The following is a 14,630-nucleotide window of genomic DNA, read 5'->3' as shown; positions in this document are numbered from 1 at the left end:
ACCAGAAAGAACCTTTTTTGTAGAAAAGCTCTTCATAGGCAGTTTACATAACCTTTGGGATGAGTTAAGAATGAAATGCGTCTGTTGACATAGTTTCTGTGAGGGTTCTGATTATCATGTAATCAAGAGGCAATTCTGAGGTGATGGGTGATGTCATAAATGCAGAAGGAGATTGGTCTTGACTTCTGCTGTTGAAGGATATCTTTTCAATACTACTGTTCAAAATACTGAAATAATGCTGATATTGAGACAACTCATGAATTGACTTCTTCAGACTGATATGCACTTCAGTTTTCTGAATTTATGAGCAGTCTAGCCCCCACACGTAGTGAATGTACTTGAATGCCCAGCTGGTGCATTTTAAATTAGCAGTCATTGTACTACTGAGTCACTTTTGATTGTTATCTGAAATTCCCTAATGCTTCATATGATTCACTTGTGGCGGGTTCTTTTAGCTTGATCCATATGTTTCCATCCTGCTGGTTAAGATTTATTTCATTCTTTCTCCTAGTCACTTAAAGAAATTAATTGCACTCAGTTCCTTGTGATCTTTTTGTATGGATGTTAGTGCTGTTTAGTACAGTGGATCTATGTATGACCATTTATTTTTTTTAAATAAAAGTAACACTTTTGTCCTGCATTTGCATTGAAATAGATTCAGTTGGTACAAAGCCAAATTTGGCCATAATCCACTAAGGTAGTTCTCTTCCTGAAGTGTCTGCATTCCTTTTTAACTAGCCTCCTCAATATTTCCAGCTTTCCTTCTGTTACTACATCTTCATTATGTTACATTTTAGAAGTGTTTCCCTTGGCAGGGGAGCTGGCAGAGGAGCTTGCCAAGCCACTTTCCATCATCTATCAACAGTCCTGGTTAACAGGGGAGGTCCCTGATGACTGGAGGCTTGCCAATGTGACGCCCATCTACAAGAAGGGCCGGAAGGAGGACCCGGGGAACTACAGGCCTGTCAGCCTGACCTCGGTGCCGGGGAAGATTATGGAGAGGTTCGTCTTGAGCGAACTCCACAGGCAAGTACAGGTCAACCAGGGGATCAGGCCCAGCCAGCATGTGTTCACAAAAGGCAGGTCCTGCTTGACCAACCTGATCTCCTTCTATGACCTGGTGACACGCCTGGTAGATGATGGAAAGGCTGTGGATGTCATCTACCTCGACTTTAGCAAAGCTTTTGACACCGTCTCGCATAATATCCTCCTCGGGAAGCTGGCAGCTCACGGCTTAGAAAGGCATACTCTTCGCTGGGTAAAGAACTGGTTGGGTGGCCGAGCCCAGAGAGTAGTGATAAATGGTGTTAAGTCCAGTTGGCGGCCGGTCACGAGCGGTGTTCCCCAGGGCTCTGTTTTAGGGCCAGTCTTGTTTATTATCTTCATCAATGATCTGGATGAGGGGATCGAGTGCACCCTCAGTAAGTTTGCAGACGACACCAAATTGGGTGGGAGTGTCGATCTACTCGAGGGTAGGATGGCCCTGCAGAGGGACCTGGACAGACTGGATCGATGGGCCGTGGCCAACTGTATGAGGTTCAACAAGGCCAAGTGCCGGGTCCTGCACTTCGGTCACAACAACCCCATGCAACGCTACAGGCTTGGGGAGGAGTGGCTGGAAAGCTGCCTGGCCGAAAAGGACCTGGGGGTGTTAGTAGATAGCCGGCTGAACATGAGCCAGCAGTGTGCCCAGGTGGCCAAGAAGGCCAACAGCATCCTGGCTTGTATCAGGAATGCTGTGGCCAGCAGGAGCAGGGAGGTGATTGTCCCCCTGTACTCGGCACTGGTGAGGCCGCACCTGGAATACTGTGTCCAGTTTTGGGCCCCTCACTACAAGAGAGACATTGAGGTGCTGGAGCGTGTTCAGAGACGGGCAACGAAGCTGGTGAAGGGTCTGGAGAACAAGTCTTATGAGGAGCGGCTGAGGGAACTGGGGTTGTTTAGCCTGGAAAAGAGGAGGCCGAGGGGAGACCTTATCGCTCTCTACAACTACCTGAAAGGAGGTTGTAGTGAGGTGGGTGTTGGTCTCTTCTCCCAAGTAGCTAGCGATAGGACAAGAGGAAATGGGCTTAAGCTGCGCCAGGGGAGGTTTAGACTGGAAATTAGGAAAAATTTCTTTACGGAAAGGGTGGTCAGGCATTGGAACAGGCTGCCCAGAGAGGTGGTGGAGTCACCATCCCTGGAGGCGTTTAAAAAACGGGTAGATGTGGCACTTCGGGATATGGTTTAGTCTGGTCTACCCTTGATTAGTCTAGAGTGGGCTTGGTAGTGTAGGTTAATGGTTGGACTGGATGATCTTAAAGGTCTTTTCCAACCTAGATGATTCTATGATTCTATGATTGTCCAGTGGTGATCCAGATGTGCAGTTTGTGGTCCTTCACCGGACTTGCTCCAGTATGTCCATGTCTGTCTTGAGTCTGGGAGCCAGAAACAAACATAATGCTCCAGATGAGTCTCACCAGGGCTGAATAGAGGGGAAAGGATCACCTCCCCTGCTATCCTAATGCGGCCCCAACATAATGATACAGTTGTATAAATAGTATAAAAGCATAAATGTAGAAGTGGTATAAAACATACAATGGTACAGCGTAGGGGCCAGAAGACTGTGAAGTGGGTAGGATTAGCAACCACGTAATCTGCTTTGCTACGGAAAAACATGTAATTGTGTAACCATATCCCACACATTTCCCATTTGTTGGAGTAAGTGGGGTTTTGCAGGCAATCCTCACAGATGAGGCTGAGAAGGACCCCACCCTCCTGGGGCAGAAGGTAAAATATGTTTGTGTTCTACCTAGTATATGTACTTGCAGAAAGAGGCAATTTCTAAGAAAGCAAAGGCATTCCATTTTTAAGGTTAAATATAACCAGGTAATTGCACGTGGAGTAGGAAAGGACTGTGTTTCATTTGGGGAATGGTGAAATCAACTGGTTTCCAATTTCTTTCACAGTTTGTTTCTCTGTAGCTGTGGTACAAGCAAGAGCTAACCAGTATCATCTGCTATCAGTAGGAAATCTCCATGCTAGTCCTTACCCTTGGCATGCGGTAAAGTTGCAACTGAGCCTGTGAGGAGGAGTTAACAAGAAAAATCTAATTCATGTTCAAAGGTAAATTTCGACCAATGATGAATAATGAGCATGAAAGTAAAACATATTATGTTGTGTATCATTTAACTTCATCCTGTTTGCTTTGCTTTGCACTATTTCTGCAGCAGTGCAGGCAGGGTAGAAGTACAGAGGTACCTTTGTGTTTTGAATGCCAGCTGTCTTAATAGCTTGTCTAGCACCAACTACTCTTGAAGTGCCTGCTTCAATTTTTATTTGATATTTGTAGACAACATTGCCTAGAAGGACAGGTTTTACTTTTTCAGGAACAAAAAAGTAGGTACAAAATACAGCAGGGCAGATGTATTTTTGTTAGCCATGGATTTGGCAAGAAAAACTCCTATGCTGGACATTGTGTCAAATGTCACTTGAGGCAAAACATGATCTGCTTCCTAGTGGGTCCCTAGGTGATTGTGCCCCCAAGAGAGTACCCAGGTAAGATTGCCCCCCACAGACTGTTTAAAAACACAGTAAAAACTGTACAGTAGCTACAGTATTGCTTATCAATAAATGACCATACAACAAAATAAAATAATAAAATAAATAAAACTTACAAATTACTGTGACATCAGCTCCTTTTTTCTCCTCTTCCTTTTAAAATCAACCTTCTAATTTCCTGTGAAATAGGACTGTTTTTAAAGAGGTGCCATCAGCTTGGCTGCTGGGCTCAGCTGCGCCATGCCAGGTGTTGTTGCAGAGCTGGCCAGAACCAGGTGGAGCCGGCTGAGTCGCGCACGGAGCACCCCCAGCCTCTCCTCACAGAGGCCACCCCTGCAGCCCCTGCTACCAGAACCTGGCCACCAACACCCAGTGCAGTGACACACTGGTATGATGCTGGCTTTCTCAGAGTAAGCTGCTGTCACTTTGCCTCAGGACAGGCAAATCCTTCCAGGAAGGAAACCTGAAGTCCTCCACTTGTGCAAAAAAATGTTGGTGCTTTTCTCTTGGGGTTAAGCTGATATTACATAATAACTACTTTAGAAAGCCCTGGATAGGTGGCTGGCTTGGGTGGGCATTTTGGGGGGGGCATAGGGAATTAGATATAAAACCAGTAGAGACCTTTGTGTACACTGACTGTATATAACTAGTACTCTAATTGCATCTCTCAGAAGAACAACAGGGGTGAAATCCTGCCAGACCCTTCCGTTCTGCCTCTCCCAGCTGGGCCTCAGTCAGTCCAAGTGTTTATACTGTATATTTGTTGCAGGTGTTTCTGATATGGTTTGTGGAGGTGGCTTCTCCACTGAAAAATCAACTATAGAAATACAACAGTCGAGGAAGCTAGAAATATACCTGATAACCCTGGCTCCTCTGTACCCTTGGCTCCAAAACCCTAGAGATTGATCTTGAGTCTCTCTGAGTGCTTTCTACCTTAGGCTCCAGTTGAGGCCGAGGGTTCAACTGGCCCAAGGGCTACCACACATACTGTCTCGTGATTGATCTGTTCAAAGGCTTGTCAGTGCTTATGACCCCAGTTGGAATAGTTCTTTCATGTCACTTGATACAGAGGGCTCACCATCTGACTGTAACCCAGAATACACATTCTCCAGAAAAACCACAATGCCTAGGAAAGCTTGTGTTTCTCATTTGTTAACTGTTAACTGTGGCTGTTATATTATTGATCACATCCATTGGGACATGATGTCCATCTTGACATTTTATTCCCCAAAACTGGATCTCTTGTGCAGGTCCTTTGACCTTGCTTTGTTTTATGGCAAAACCAGCTTTCAGAAGAATTTGGATTATTCTTTTCCTTTTCTCAAACACTTCTTTCACTGTGTTGCCCCATGCAATGATGATGTCAATGTACTGGGTGTTTGGAGGCTTTACCCTTTTCCTGTGCAATCTGTACCTATCTGTGGAAATGGTAGTGCTGTGCTTCTGTCCCTGGGGCAGTCAATTTCAGGTGTATTGGACATCCCTCCATGTGAAAGGAAATGGTGGCATGCAGTCTGCTGCCAAAGGAACCAAGAAAAACACATAGGTAGTGTCAGTTGTAGCATACCACTTGATGACTGCCTTTGACTCCAGTTCATATTGGAGTTCTAGCATGGCTGGTACAGCAGCACACAATGGTGGCATGACTGTTCAGGCTGCGGTAGTCCACTGTTAGCCTCTATGCACCATCAGACTTTCGTGCTGGCCATATGGGACTATTACAGGGTGAGCGAGTCTTGCTGATCACTCCTTGTCTCTCGTCAATTAATCAGCTCATGTATGGGAACCAGGAATTCTTGGTTGGTGCAATATAGTTGACCATACACTTTCATGGTAGCAATCAACGCCTGCTGTTCTTCAGCACACGCCCCACAACAGAAGGATCCTCTGAAAGGCTTGACAAGGTACAGAGCACAAGGTAGACACAGGCCCACAGGTTTGGGGAGGAAGAGAGATTCTCTTTGAACTGCCAGAGCTGGCAGGCCAGTCTATCCATGTTCATACCTTGATGTCTGTCCAGTCCATTATCGCCAGGGTGCTGGCATATGGTGTCGGTGTGTTCCATAGAAACTTCTGCCACATGGACCGCATGCATTGGATTTTGTTCAGATCTTCAGAGGACTGGTTGTTGTCCAGGTTGCTATAAATCACCTCCACCACCACTAATTCCTCAGATACTGGATACCTTCCTCAGTGGTGGTCCACTTGCCTTAGTAGCTTGCACATCTTCCTTGAGGGGATACCTTGCCTTCACACTCAACAGGAACTGCATCCAGAGGCTGTGGATTGTTGCCCCTTTTCCAGTCCCTTTGCTGATTCCCTGGTCCTTAGCTAGGGATCCCAGCTGCTGGGCTTCCTTACCCTCTAATTTCTGACCTTGGGCCTCAGTATCCCAGTGGCAGAGCAACCAGGTGAAAATTTGCTTGCCTGGCTGACAGCTGTAATCTTTCTGCATAACGTGAGCATTCTGGTTGTGCAGGGATGTTTCAGAAACTTAAGGGCCGTTGCAACAAGGCAGGAAACATCTACCCCAGAGGATAAGGAGGAGGTGCCATTCTTAATTTCCCTACAAAGTTGCTCCTGGGGGAGAAGAGGAGAAAGGTGTAATTGTTAATTGACTTCATGACATGATTCCCAGAGTATTGGGATGGCAGCAATATATGGGCCAAACACCAGGTTACACTTGAAGCTAGTGTTTTTATCATAGCTCTCACAGGCAAAGAAAAACAAAGTGAAAAAATGACAGCAAAAGCTGAAAGTAGCCATTAATAAATCTTGGAGTTTGATGTACAAAGCCCCAGAGTTTGCTGACCCCAGCCAGCAACTAAGCACCTACCCAGCTGATCGCTCACTCTTCTCACCCCCCAGTGGGATGGGAGAGAGAATTGGAACAGCAAAAGCAAGAATAAACTCTCGTGGATCACGATAAAGACAGTTTCATTACAGTGAAGGAAAGAGTGGGGAAAAAAGCAAGTGATGCAAAGACAATCACTCATCACCTCTCACAAGCAGACTGATGCCCAGCCAGTCTCTGAGCAATGGCTACTTTGGAAAGACTCTGTTCCAGTTTTCCTGCTGAGCGTGATGTTATGTGGTCTGGAATATCCCTTTGGTCAGCTGGGGTCAGCTGTCCTGGCTGTATCCCCTCCCAGCCTCTTGCCCACCTCCAGCCTACTCACTGTGGGGGCAGAGTGGGAAAGGGAGAAAGCCTTGATGCTTTGTAAGTGCTGCTTAACAATGACTAAAATATTAATGTGTTATCAATGCTGGTTTGGCCACAATTCTAGAAAATGTATGAAGAAAGTTAATTCCATCCCAGCCAGACCCAGTACAGTGGAGAAACTATAAATTACAGAAGTGGTATTGACAAGGCAAATAAAAAAGAACAAATACTAAGCTCTGTTGTGTATATGTTAGTATTAGTAAGTAAGGCAAAAGAACTCTAGGCTACCCAACTTAAATACTTGCTAAACTACAGTGTATGAGCAGTGACAATGATATGATAATTGTGCTTTGAATGAACAGTGCCTGTGTTTAGCTGGATTGGAGTCTCCAAGTTGCAGGATTATTTACAAGCTGCACATAAGAAAAATCAGTAAAAATATGAAATGTTAAGAAAGAGAAACTCACACTCCAGTGTGAGTGATCAACAGCGTCTAAGCTAAGGCAGAGATGGATGTTTATTTTAACATGCTGTAACTTGAATGTTTTAGCATTTTTAATAGTCTTGTTTGAGGAAGAGAGGAAAAATGTGGTTTACATCACTTTAGAGTATATTCTAAAATCCTGTTCCTTTTTCTCCTTGGCAGATGGATGCCTTCTAGCCAACCAGTGAGTCCTACTGCTGCTGCATGTCTGGCAGCATCTCTGAATGATCACATGACTCTTGATATGGATGCAGTCCTGTCAGACTTTGTTCGGTCCACAGGGGCAGAACCAGGTCTGGCAAGAGACTTACTGGAAGGTAAGCTTTCAGGACACAAGTATTTCCTATATCCACTGCATGCTTAAAGCAAGAACCAGTCATAAAAAGAGAGCTTTTGTCTATGGAAACAGACATTTCTCAGTATTTTGATTAGTAAGTCAACTCTTGTAATAAGCTGACCATAGATTATACTAAGGTAGGTGTTATCAGCAAAAGCCTTAAAACATTCTTAGTGTTAGACTGCTGGTTTTCAAGTTATTAATAGTCATGCCTTAAAGTATATGTGCCAGGGAGAGAGGGGAGGGGGCTTTAGCTGAATTTTGTTATTTTCAGCTGCCTGAAAGCAGTTGTACATATTTTGCCTCACTGTGCAAAGCAGCTAAGTTTAGTCTTGAAATGGACTTACTGTAAAGTGATAGAGAAACAAGAGATATTTTTGGGGCCCAGTGATTAATATCTATACCTGAAGTTTGTGGTATAGGAGTCAAATGGCTAGGTTGAAAAACATCTAAGAAGCCATATCAGAAAAATGACTGTGTCTATTTATTTTATTGTACTCATTTTAAGTTTTGATATTTGAAAGCATTTTGTAATAGTTGTTTTTGTTAATTTCTTCTGATGTGGGCTAACAACAATTGTGAAGATGGGAAGTTAGAAATGAGTAGATGATATCTATGTAAATTGCAAGGCAGTTCTGTGGGCTTGATACATGCACAGTGGACTTTTTCCCTGAAAGGTGGTTTGGTTTGGGGTTTTTTTTATTTTTTGTCTTAATATGCTTTAAGAAATTGTGTGTTAAATCAAAGTAATTACTGAACAGCCACAGCAGTCTTAAAAGTATATATCAAGGTATATATCTCCTTTTTGCAAGAGCAATTTCACTTTATTGTATGTATGCTGAAAGTTTTAAATTTTGCTATAAGTTCTTTTTTTACTCTGGGTTTTTCAGTAATGGGAGTGATATGTTATTAATACAGAGGTGCACACAATTTTGCAGCATTTCCCAAGTCATCTGTGTTACATGTAATAAAACCTTAGAATACCTAGCTATGAATATAATCATCGGCTCACTATATTTAAGAGACCTCCGTTTTGTTGACTGATTTGATCAACCTGTCATTCTAGCCTAGAGTTTGTCTTGGTCTGTTGGTCTTTTTGAAAAAGCATATGAGAAGGTTTTTCTCACCAATATCAGGAGAGATTGTCAGTTATTGTGCTGATAGAGCATTGCCAAAATTTGAAAAAGTGTTCATACATATCGGAGGCAGTTCAGAGGAGTTACTTATCTTGTTTTCCTTCCTATACTTTTTCCTTGCTATAAAGGATAAAGCTTCCAAATAAATATAGAATAGTATTTTTCTGTGTTGTACTTCTCATTTCTGTAGGTGAATAAATTCACACCATACATGTTAACAAAGAAATAAGCAATTTAATTATTCTGAACAGCCTAATAGACATATGCATCTAGCCCAAATTATTTCCTCCTACACAAGAATTTATCAAAGTAAAAGGGATTGTTGCTAGTTCTGGACAAGATGTGCTCACAGGAACATTTGCACATGTAGTTATGGCTGCATTTGATATAACAGCTTCTAACACTGGCCATATCTTGTGCTGGGGGACAGTAATTGATCCGGTGGTTTCTCATTCGTTTAAAAAGTACTTAGAAGGGCCTGCCACCCTTACACCATTATGACTGTCTTTCATAGTTGTCATGGTGTGTAGATGTTCTGGGCTCTCTGAGTAGCACTGAAACCCATGAAGTAACTTCTTAAAGATAAACAATATTCAGAAGAGCAACCCCCCACACCATCGTGAGCAAGGCTATAGCAAATGTATTGCACCTGGTCTTGGAATGATGGTGTCAGTATAATATTTTCAATTCAAAATTTGAAAACAGGTTTGCTCAAATGTTTTTGAGAAATGTCAAGATTTGGTTGTAGTTTGTAGCCCCAAAATGACTGTCATAGAGTCTGCTTGTATAGACCCTCATTTCCATGTAATCACAAGGTTTCGTCAGTTCTTCTAGGGTCCCATAGCCCTTCTCTCTTTTTGATGTGCTCACAGATTCTATTTTTGTAACTTTTTCAGACTGAATGTTCATATTGTGCTTCTATGGAGTGTACACATCTTTTTCAGAGCTGTTTCTAATACTGTTTCCTTTGTTCATCTTTTGGGGGAGAAATTTCTTGAATTTCCTCTAGGCAATCAAGGATACCAGTTTCTGCTTCCTTATCCAATTATTTTAATATATTAATTGTTTTGCTTTGTCTTGTGGATGCATCAAGGACAGTATTGTGCACAATATGTGGTGTTCTCCCCAGCAACAAATGGGCAAGTTAAATACACACCGACTGTTGTACAAATAGCTAAAAAATCTATATGTTGCATATAGTTTCTCTAAATTGCCAGAAGCTGTCCTAAATATTTGCCTGTCCTGCTGGTAAAATCCCTGCAGTTTTTTTCTGTTGAACTTTGTATTGAGCACAGCTACTTGTCTCACTAAAACATTCTGCTGCTTGTGCTTGATGCATGTCTTCCAGAAAGTGTCCATTCTTGATTTGAAATGAAGATATAAAGGTATTTAAGATATATATACACATATCGGTTCTGGTTTATTCGTGTCTGATTCTTTTTGCCAGCTATTAGTATCCTAAAATAAATAATACTATAAACCAATTGCTTTTCTATCTAATTTTGATACACTAAAGGTGTTGAGCTCCAAGCCTCACTTCCTGTCTCTATATTTTCTCTATCATTCAGAAGAATGTATAAGGACATGTTTTGGCTATTTTGGTATATATCTTTCTAGTGCAAAGATTGCCTTTTTGCAATTACATTGCATGTGCTGCTGTTTGGATCTTTGGCCAAGTTTGTTTTAGTATTGCACAGGGAGCTTGTGGTCAAGTCTATGCTCAGTTTCTTGTTTCAAAGGTACCAATTCTAGAATTCTGTGCAGTTGCTTAACTGTTAAGGAGTTCAGATTTCACAGACTTAAAATCTTAAAGGCTTTATTTCAATGGTATGAGAACTTTGTCATGCACATCTGAAAATGGATGGGAATGTAGACTTTTAAAGCTGCATCGGAATTAAAAATGGGTTTGTTTTTCTTAGTTCTGCCTAAGAAATTAATTTTATTTTCATGACATTGCTATGTCTGTGTTTAGAAAAGCCTTATATCTCTCTAATCAGCCATGCATTGGTGGATAAAGTTGCATTAGAAATTGCTTAGTTTGTGTTTGTTCAATGCACAATTTGTGTTTCATTCCTACTTTTCAAATACTACTTACTGAGGCTGAAAGGCCAGTTGTAGGTTACTTGCTATTTATGTGATACAGCTTGCATGTACAGACTTGGAGAAAGTACAAGGAAAGGTATGTGGAAGCAGAAGGGGCTTAGCACTTAACAGCACATAGACCTACACTTCAGTAAGTCATCTGTTTTACTGTTTGAGTTTTCTTGAGGGTTTTTTGAGTATTGTAAAGAACCTTCCTTTTCATTACAGTTTATTCTGATAATTTGGTAGATTTATAAACAGCCCATTTCTGCTGTGAAAGAAAACTTTGGAAACTTGAGATTACAATCTGATACGTCATAGAGCTATGTGTTATGATTGATTCAGTGATTTTCTTTTTTTCATTAAACTGTATATAAATATTTCAAAACTAAGGCCTTTTCCTAACTGTTCAATATAACAGTGATGATATTTATGACTGGATGTATTCTGTAAATGTACACCATTTGTGTTAACTATTAAGCATAGCAAAGAATGTTAGAGTTATAGTCATGTAGAATTATATAACTGGCATATTGTAAAGGATAGATTATGCATTGTTTTCAAGTAGAGGTTTTAATAGCACAAAATTGTTTACCTTATTACTCACATGCATCTATTAAAGATATACAATCATATGAGTAGTCAAAGTTTATTCCACTCTCTGATGTGCTATGGATGCTTAGTAACTCAGTTTAATAAGAGCTTAGAATGACTTTATAGCTTTAAAGCGTGAATACTCTTCTCTCCTCTTTCTGCCCTGGCTTTTTTTTTTTTTTTTTCTCCCCTTGCTTTTGAACATCCCAATAACTGCATGCCCACTTCTAGGATGAGAACCCAAGGTAGCTGAGATCATGAGAAAAATCCTTTCGTGGGGATCATGTACACCTAACCCAAACAGCATCTTATTTCAATTCAGGAGTATAATTTTTTTCTTGTGCTCACAGTGTGCCTGCATGCCTGAGCAATAGCTATTTCTGGCCTGAATTCTCCAGATGATCTGTCTCTACATCAGAATCGGTCTTCCATCAGAAACTGCAGTACTCTTTGTCCACTCTGTTAGTTGCTGGCAGTGTCTTGTGCATAGAGCACTTCATGCTTGGTTTTTGGTTGCTTGTTCTTCTTGGTATCTTTCTGTACTTTTTATACTGAAGGGCTTTTTCTTCCTCTGCTCAGCACTCCTTGCTTTCTTTGTCTGAATGCTGTCCTGGACCACCCAGACTACTTCCATCATTCTTTTCAGTTGAAAGAACAGCTTTCTACCAGCCCTGCCAAAATTCTTAGCTACTGTTTCAGCTGAACTATTAAAATTGAAAGCACAGTTCTTTCAGCTTGGTTATGATTACAAGACTTTGCAATGCTCATTGTTGTTGTTTAGGACTCCAGGGAGGACACTTAGTTGATAGCTGTTTACACCTTCATCTCTAATCTTGCAGAGACTTTAAAGTAAACACCCAGCAGGAATTACCTTTTGAGAGCTTGCACATCTACAGATAAGTGTCCTCAAATTCATGGCATCTCCAAGACATCATAAATCCTGATGGTTTTAAGTTAATAATTATGAATCAACCAAAGAATTATGAGTATGCCCCTATGTAAATAAGAGGACATCAAAAGCTATTTGGTGACTGTACCACGTAATAAATAAAATCGTGGGTTGGGGAGAATGTATGAGCACCACATATGTCAGCAAATTATAGAGTGGAGAGAGTGACTGTGACAGTTGCTTGGCTCTCCAAGTAGCATTTCACTTGGGGGATGCAGAAACTAGATCTGACGTTACACAGTGTGATGGTTCAGGAATTGGATATGCTTGAAGCAGATCACTTTTTATCAAAAACATCTGCTACAGACTTGCAGACCTGAGATCTTGTCTCTGTGCACTTTCATTCAGGAGGAAAGAAGACTGTAGAAGTTTTTCTCTCTTCCAAAAAACCCCACAACAGATTTAGTCAATCAACCTGCCTGAAAGCAAGAGCATTCCCATCACTGTAAATCTTACTCTAACAACCTTTCATGTAATTCCTTGAGACAAAGGCTTCATTTTGAACTAGTGGTATCCAAGAGCACAGTGTGAACCTCTATATCTTTTCCTAAGTTTAAAAACACTTTTAAAAATTGCATTCAAATCTCGCATTGAATCTTGTGCACCAGGACGGGATGACAGGATAAATCTTGTGCACCAGGACAGGATGACAGGATGATGACATCTGAAACAGGAGATGTTTCAGACATGAGAACTAGGTCAACATAGCAGAAGGTGGGGAGAGCTGAATGTAAGGTTAAGTATTGCTTTTTGCCTTCCTTTTAGTTTGATGGAATGAAAATGTGCTAAGTTAGGGCCATCTAGATGCTACAAGATTTCTATTACCCAGAGCTTTGGATTTCAGACCTCACTTTTGAGGATAATGGGGAAAAAACAAGCAAACATACAAAAAAATCCTAATTTTACTTAAAATCAGGCTAAAATAAAAGCCCACACTCAAGTGGTTAATATTGACAGAGCAATTTGACAATAAATGTGACCCAGGTGAAAGAAACAACAGTCTTGGCAAAATAGTTTAAAAAGCAGCCCATGTTAGTAGATACGTGTATCGCTGCTTTGTGCAGGATCAAATTAGGATATGTATTAGATTAGTGTCACAAGAAAACATGAAATCAGCTGCAAGACTCTACAGATGCCATCTTTGTATATGCATGCTTATTAATGGCAGCTGGACCCAAAGGTACCTTGAAGTCAGTGGAAAGACTTCTTTGCCTCACTAAGCTTTGGGAAAATTCTTAAGCATAAACAGATAGGTCTGCATGGAGAGAGAAATCTCTTCAGCTGTCTTTGATCTCCAACTTCCCCAATATCCAGGAATGAGGAGATGTCTCTCTTCCTTCCAGATACTCAGGGCTTGCATCTTGAATCTCCCATGTATAGAATAGCAGTAATGCCTTAATTGTTAAGCATAACCTACTTAAAATGTGGCCTAAGGAAGAAAGAAAACTGTTAAAGAAAATAGTTTAATCTTTAAGACAAGTTATTCTGTATTTGGTTTACAGTGCCAGGGCTGTAGCAGTGGATGAACTTGGAGGTTACTAATAAATTGGTTAGAAAACAGCTTAGTTTTCAGGAAGCAGCAGCTGTGCAGGCAATGACCACTTAAATATAGGGGGAAGGCATAGGATGAAATATTTTAAAATGCCAACAGTATAGATGACCATCAGAAACTGGAGGATTTGTGAAATTCATTGGCAAGAATAATAATAATAAAATAATAATAAAAGAATAAAAATTAATAAAAACATGAAGAATCCAAACTGCATCAAAAAGAATACATTTAAGTGAAAAACTGCCCTTTTACCTGTATAAAAGGTTTCATTTATTTATATAAATGATGTAGTATTTCACCATTAGATAAAAGTAATTGCTGTCTATTTCCAGCTTTATATAGCACTTAATTGAGGTGTATGTAGTTTACCATTAATTCAGAAATCAGGAGATTGGCTTTCCAGTCATGAAATGTATGCAGTAAAGGAGACTGACGCTGTGGAAAATGACAGAGATGCAGTAGTTAGAAGTCTCCTCAAAGAATAGTGTACATAAGCAGAATTCAAAGAAAAGCATGGAATTAATGGAGAGGGAGAGAGAAGTTTACAGTACTGTCATGTGATTGAATGTACAAAGCTAACTCCCCAAAATAGTCTCTTATTCTCCTCTCCCTCAGACAGTTCCTTTTTTAGTTCTCTTGTGGAAGGCTTGGCAAAGGGAAGAGGAAGCTGAGCTGCTACCAATGTCTTGTTACACAGAGATCAAAATTGTCATTTCCAGCTGCCTGTTCAGCTTTGAGTGACTTTGCATTCTAGCAGAAAATGAGGCAAATGTTAACAAAATGTCCTTGCTAC

The 14,630-nt window shown here is 40.9% G+C and overlaps 1 protein-coding gene across 1 annotated transcript in view; it reads left to right on the top strand.

The window, feature by feature from the left end:
* Positions 1-7,353: 7,353 nt before the first annotated feature.
* Positions 7,354-14,630, top strand: part of OTUD7A (OTU deubiquitinase 7A) — a 54,685-nt gene continuing 47,408 nt past the window's right edge. Inside the window, exon 1 of the mRNA XM_075714356.1 lies at positions 7,354-7,504. Coding sequence (XP_075570471.1) covers positions 7,354-7,504 — 151 coding nt within the window. The remainder of the gene's footprint in view (positions 7,505-14,630) is intronic.

This window comes from Pelecanus crispus, chromosome 7 (assembly GCF_030463565.1).
Source record: "Pelecanus crispus isolate bPelCri1 chromosome 7, bPelCri1.pri, whole genome shotgun sequence".
Classification (NCBI taxonomy): Eukaryota; Metazoa; Chordata; class Aves; order Pelecaniformes; family Pelecanidae; genus Pelecanus; species Pelecanus crispus.
Note: the sequence above shows the minus strand (reverse complement) of the source record. Positions and strands in the feature narration are given on the sequence as shown.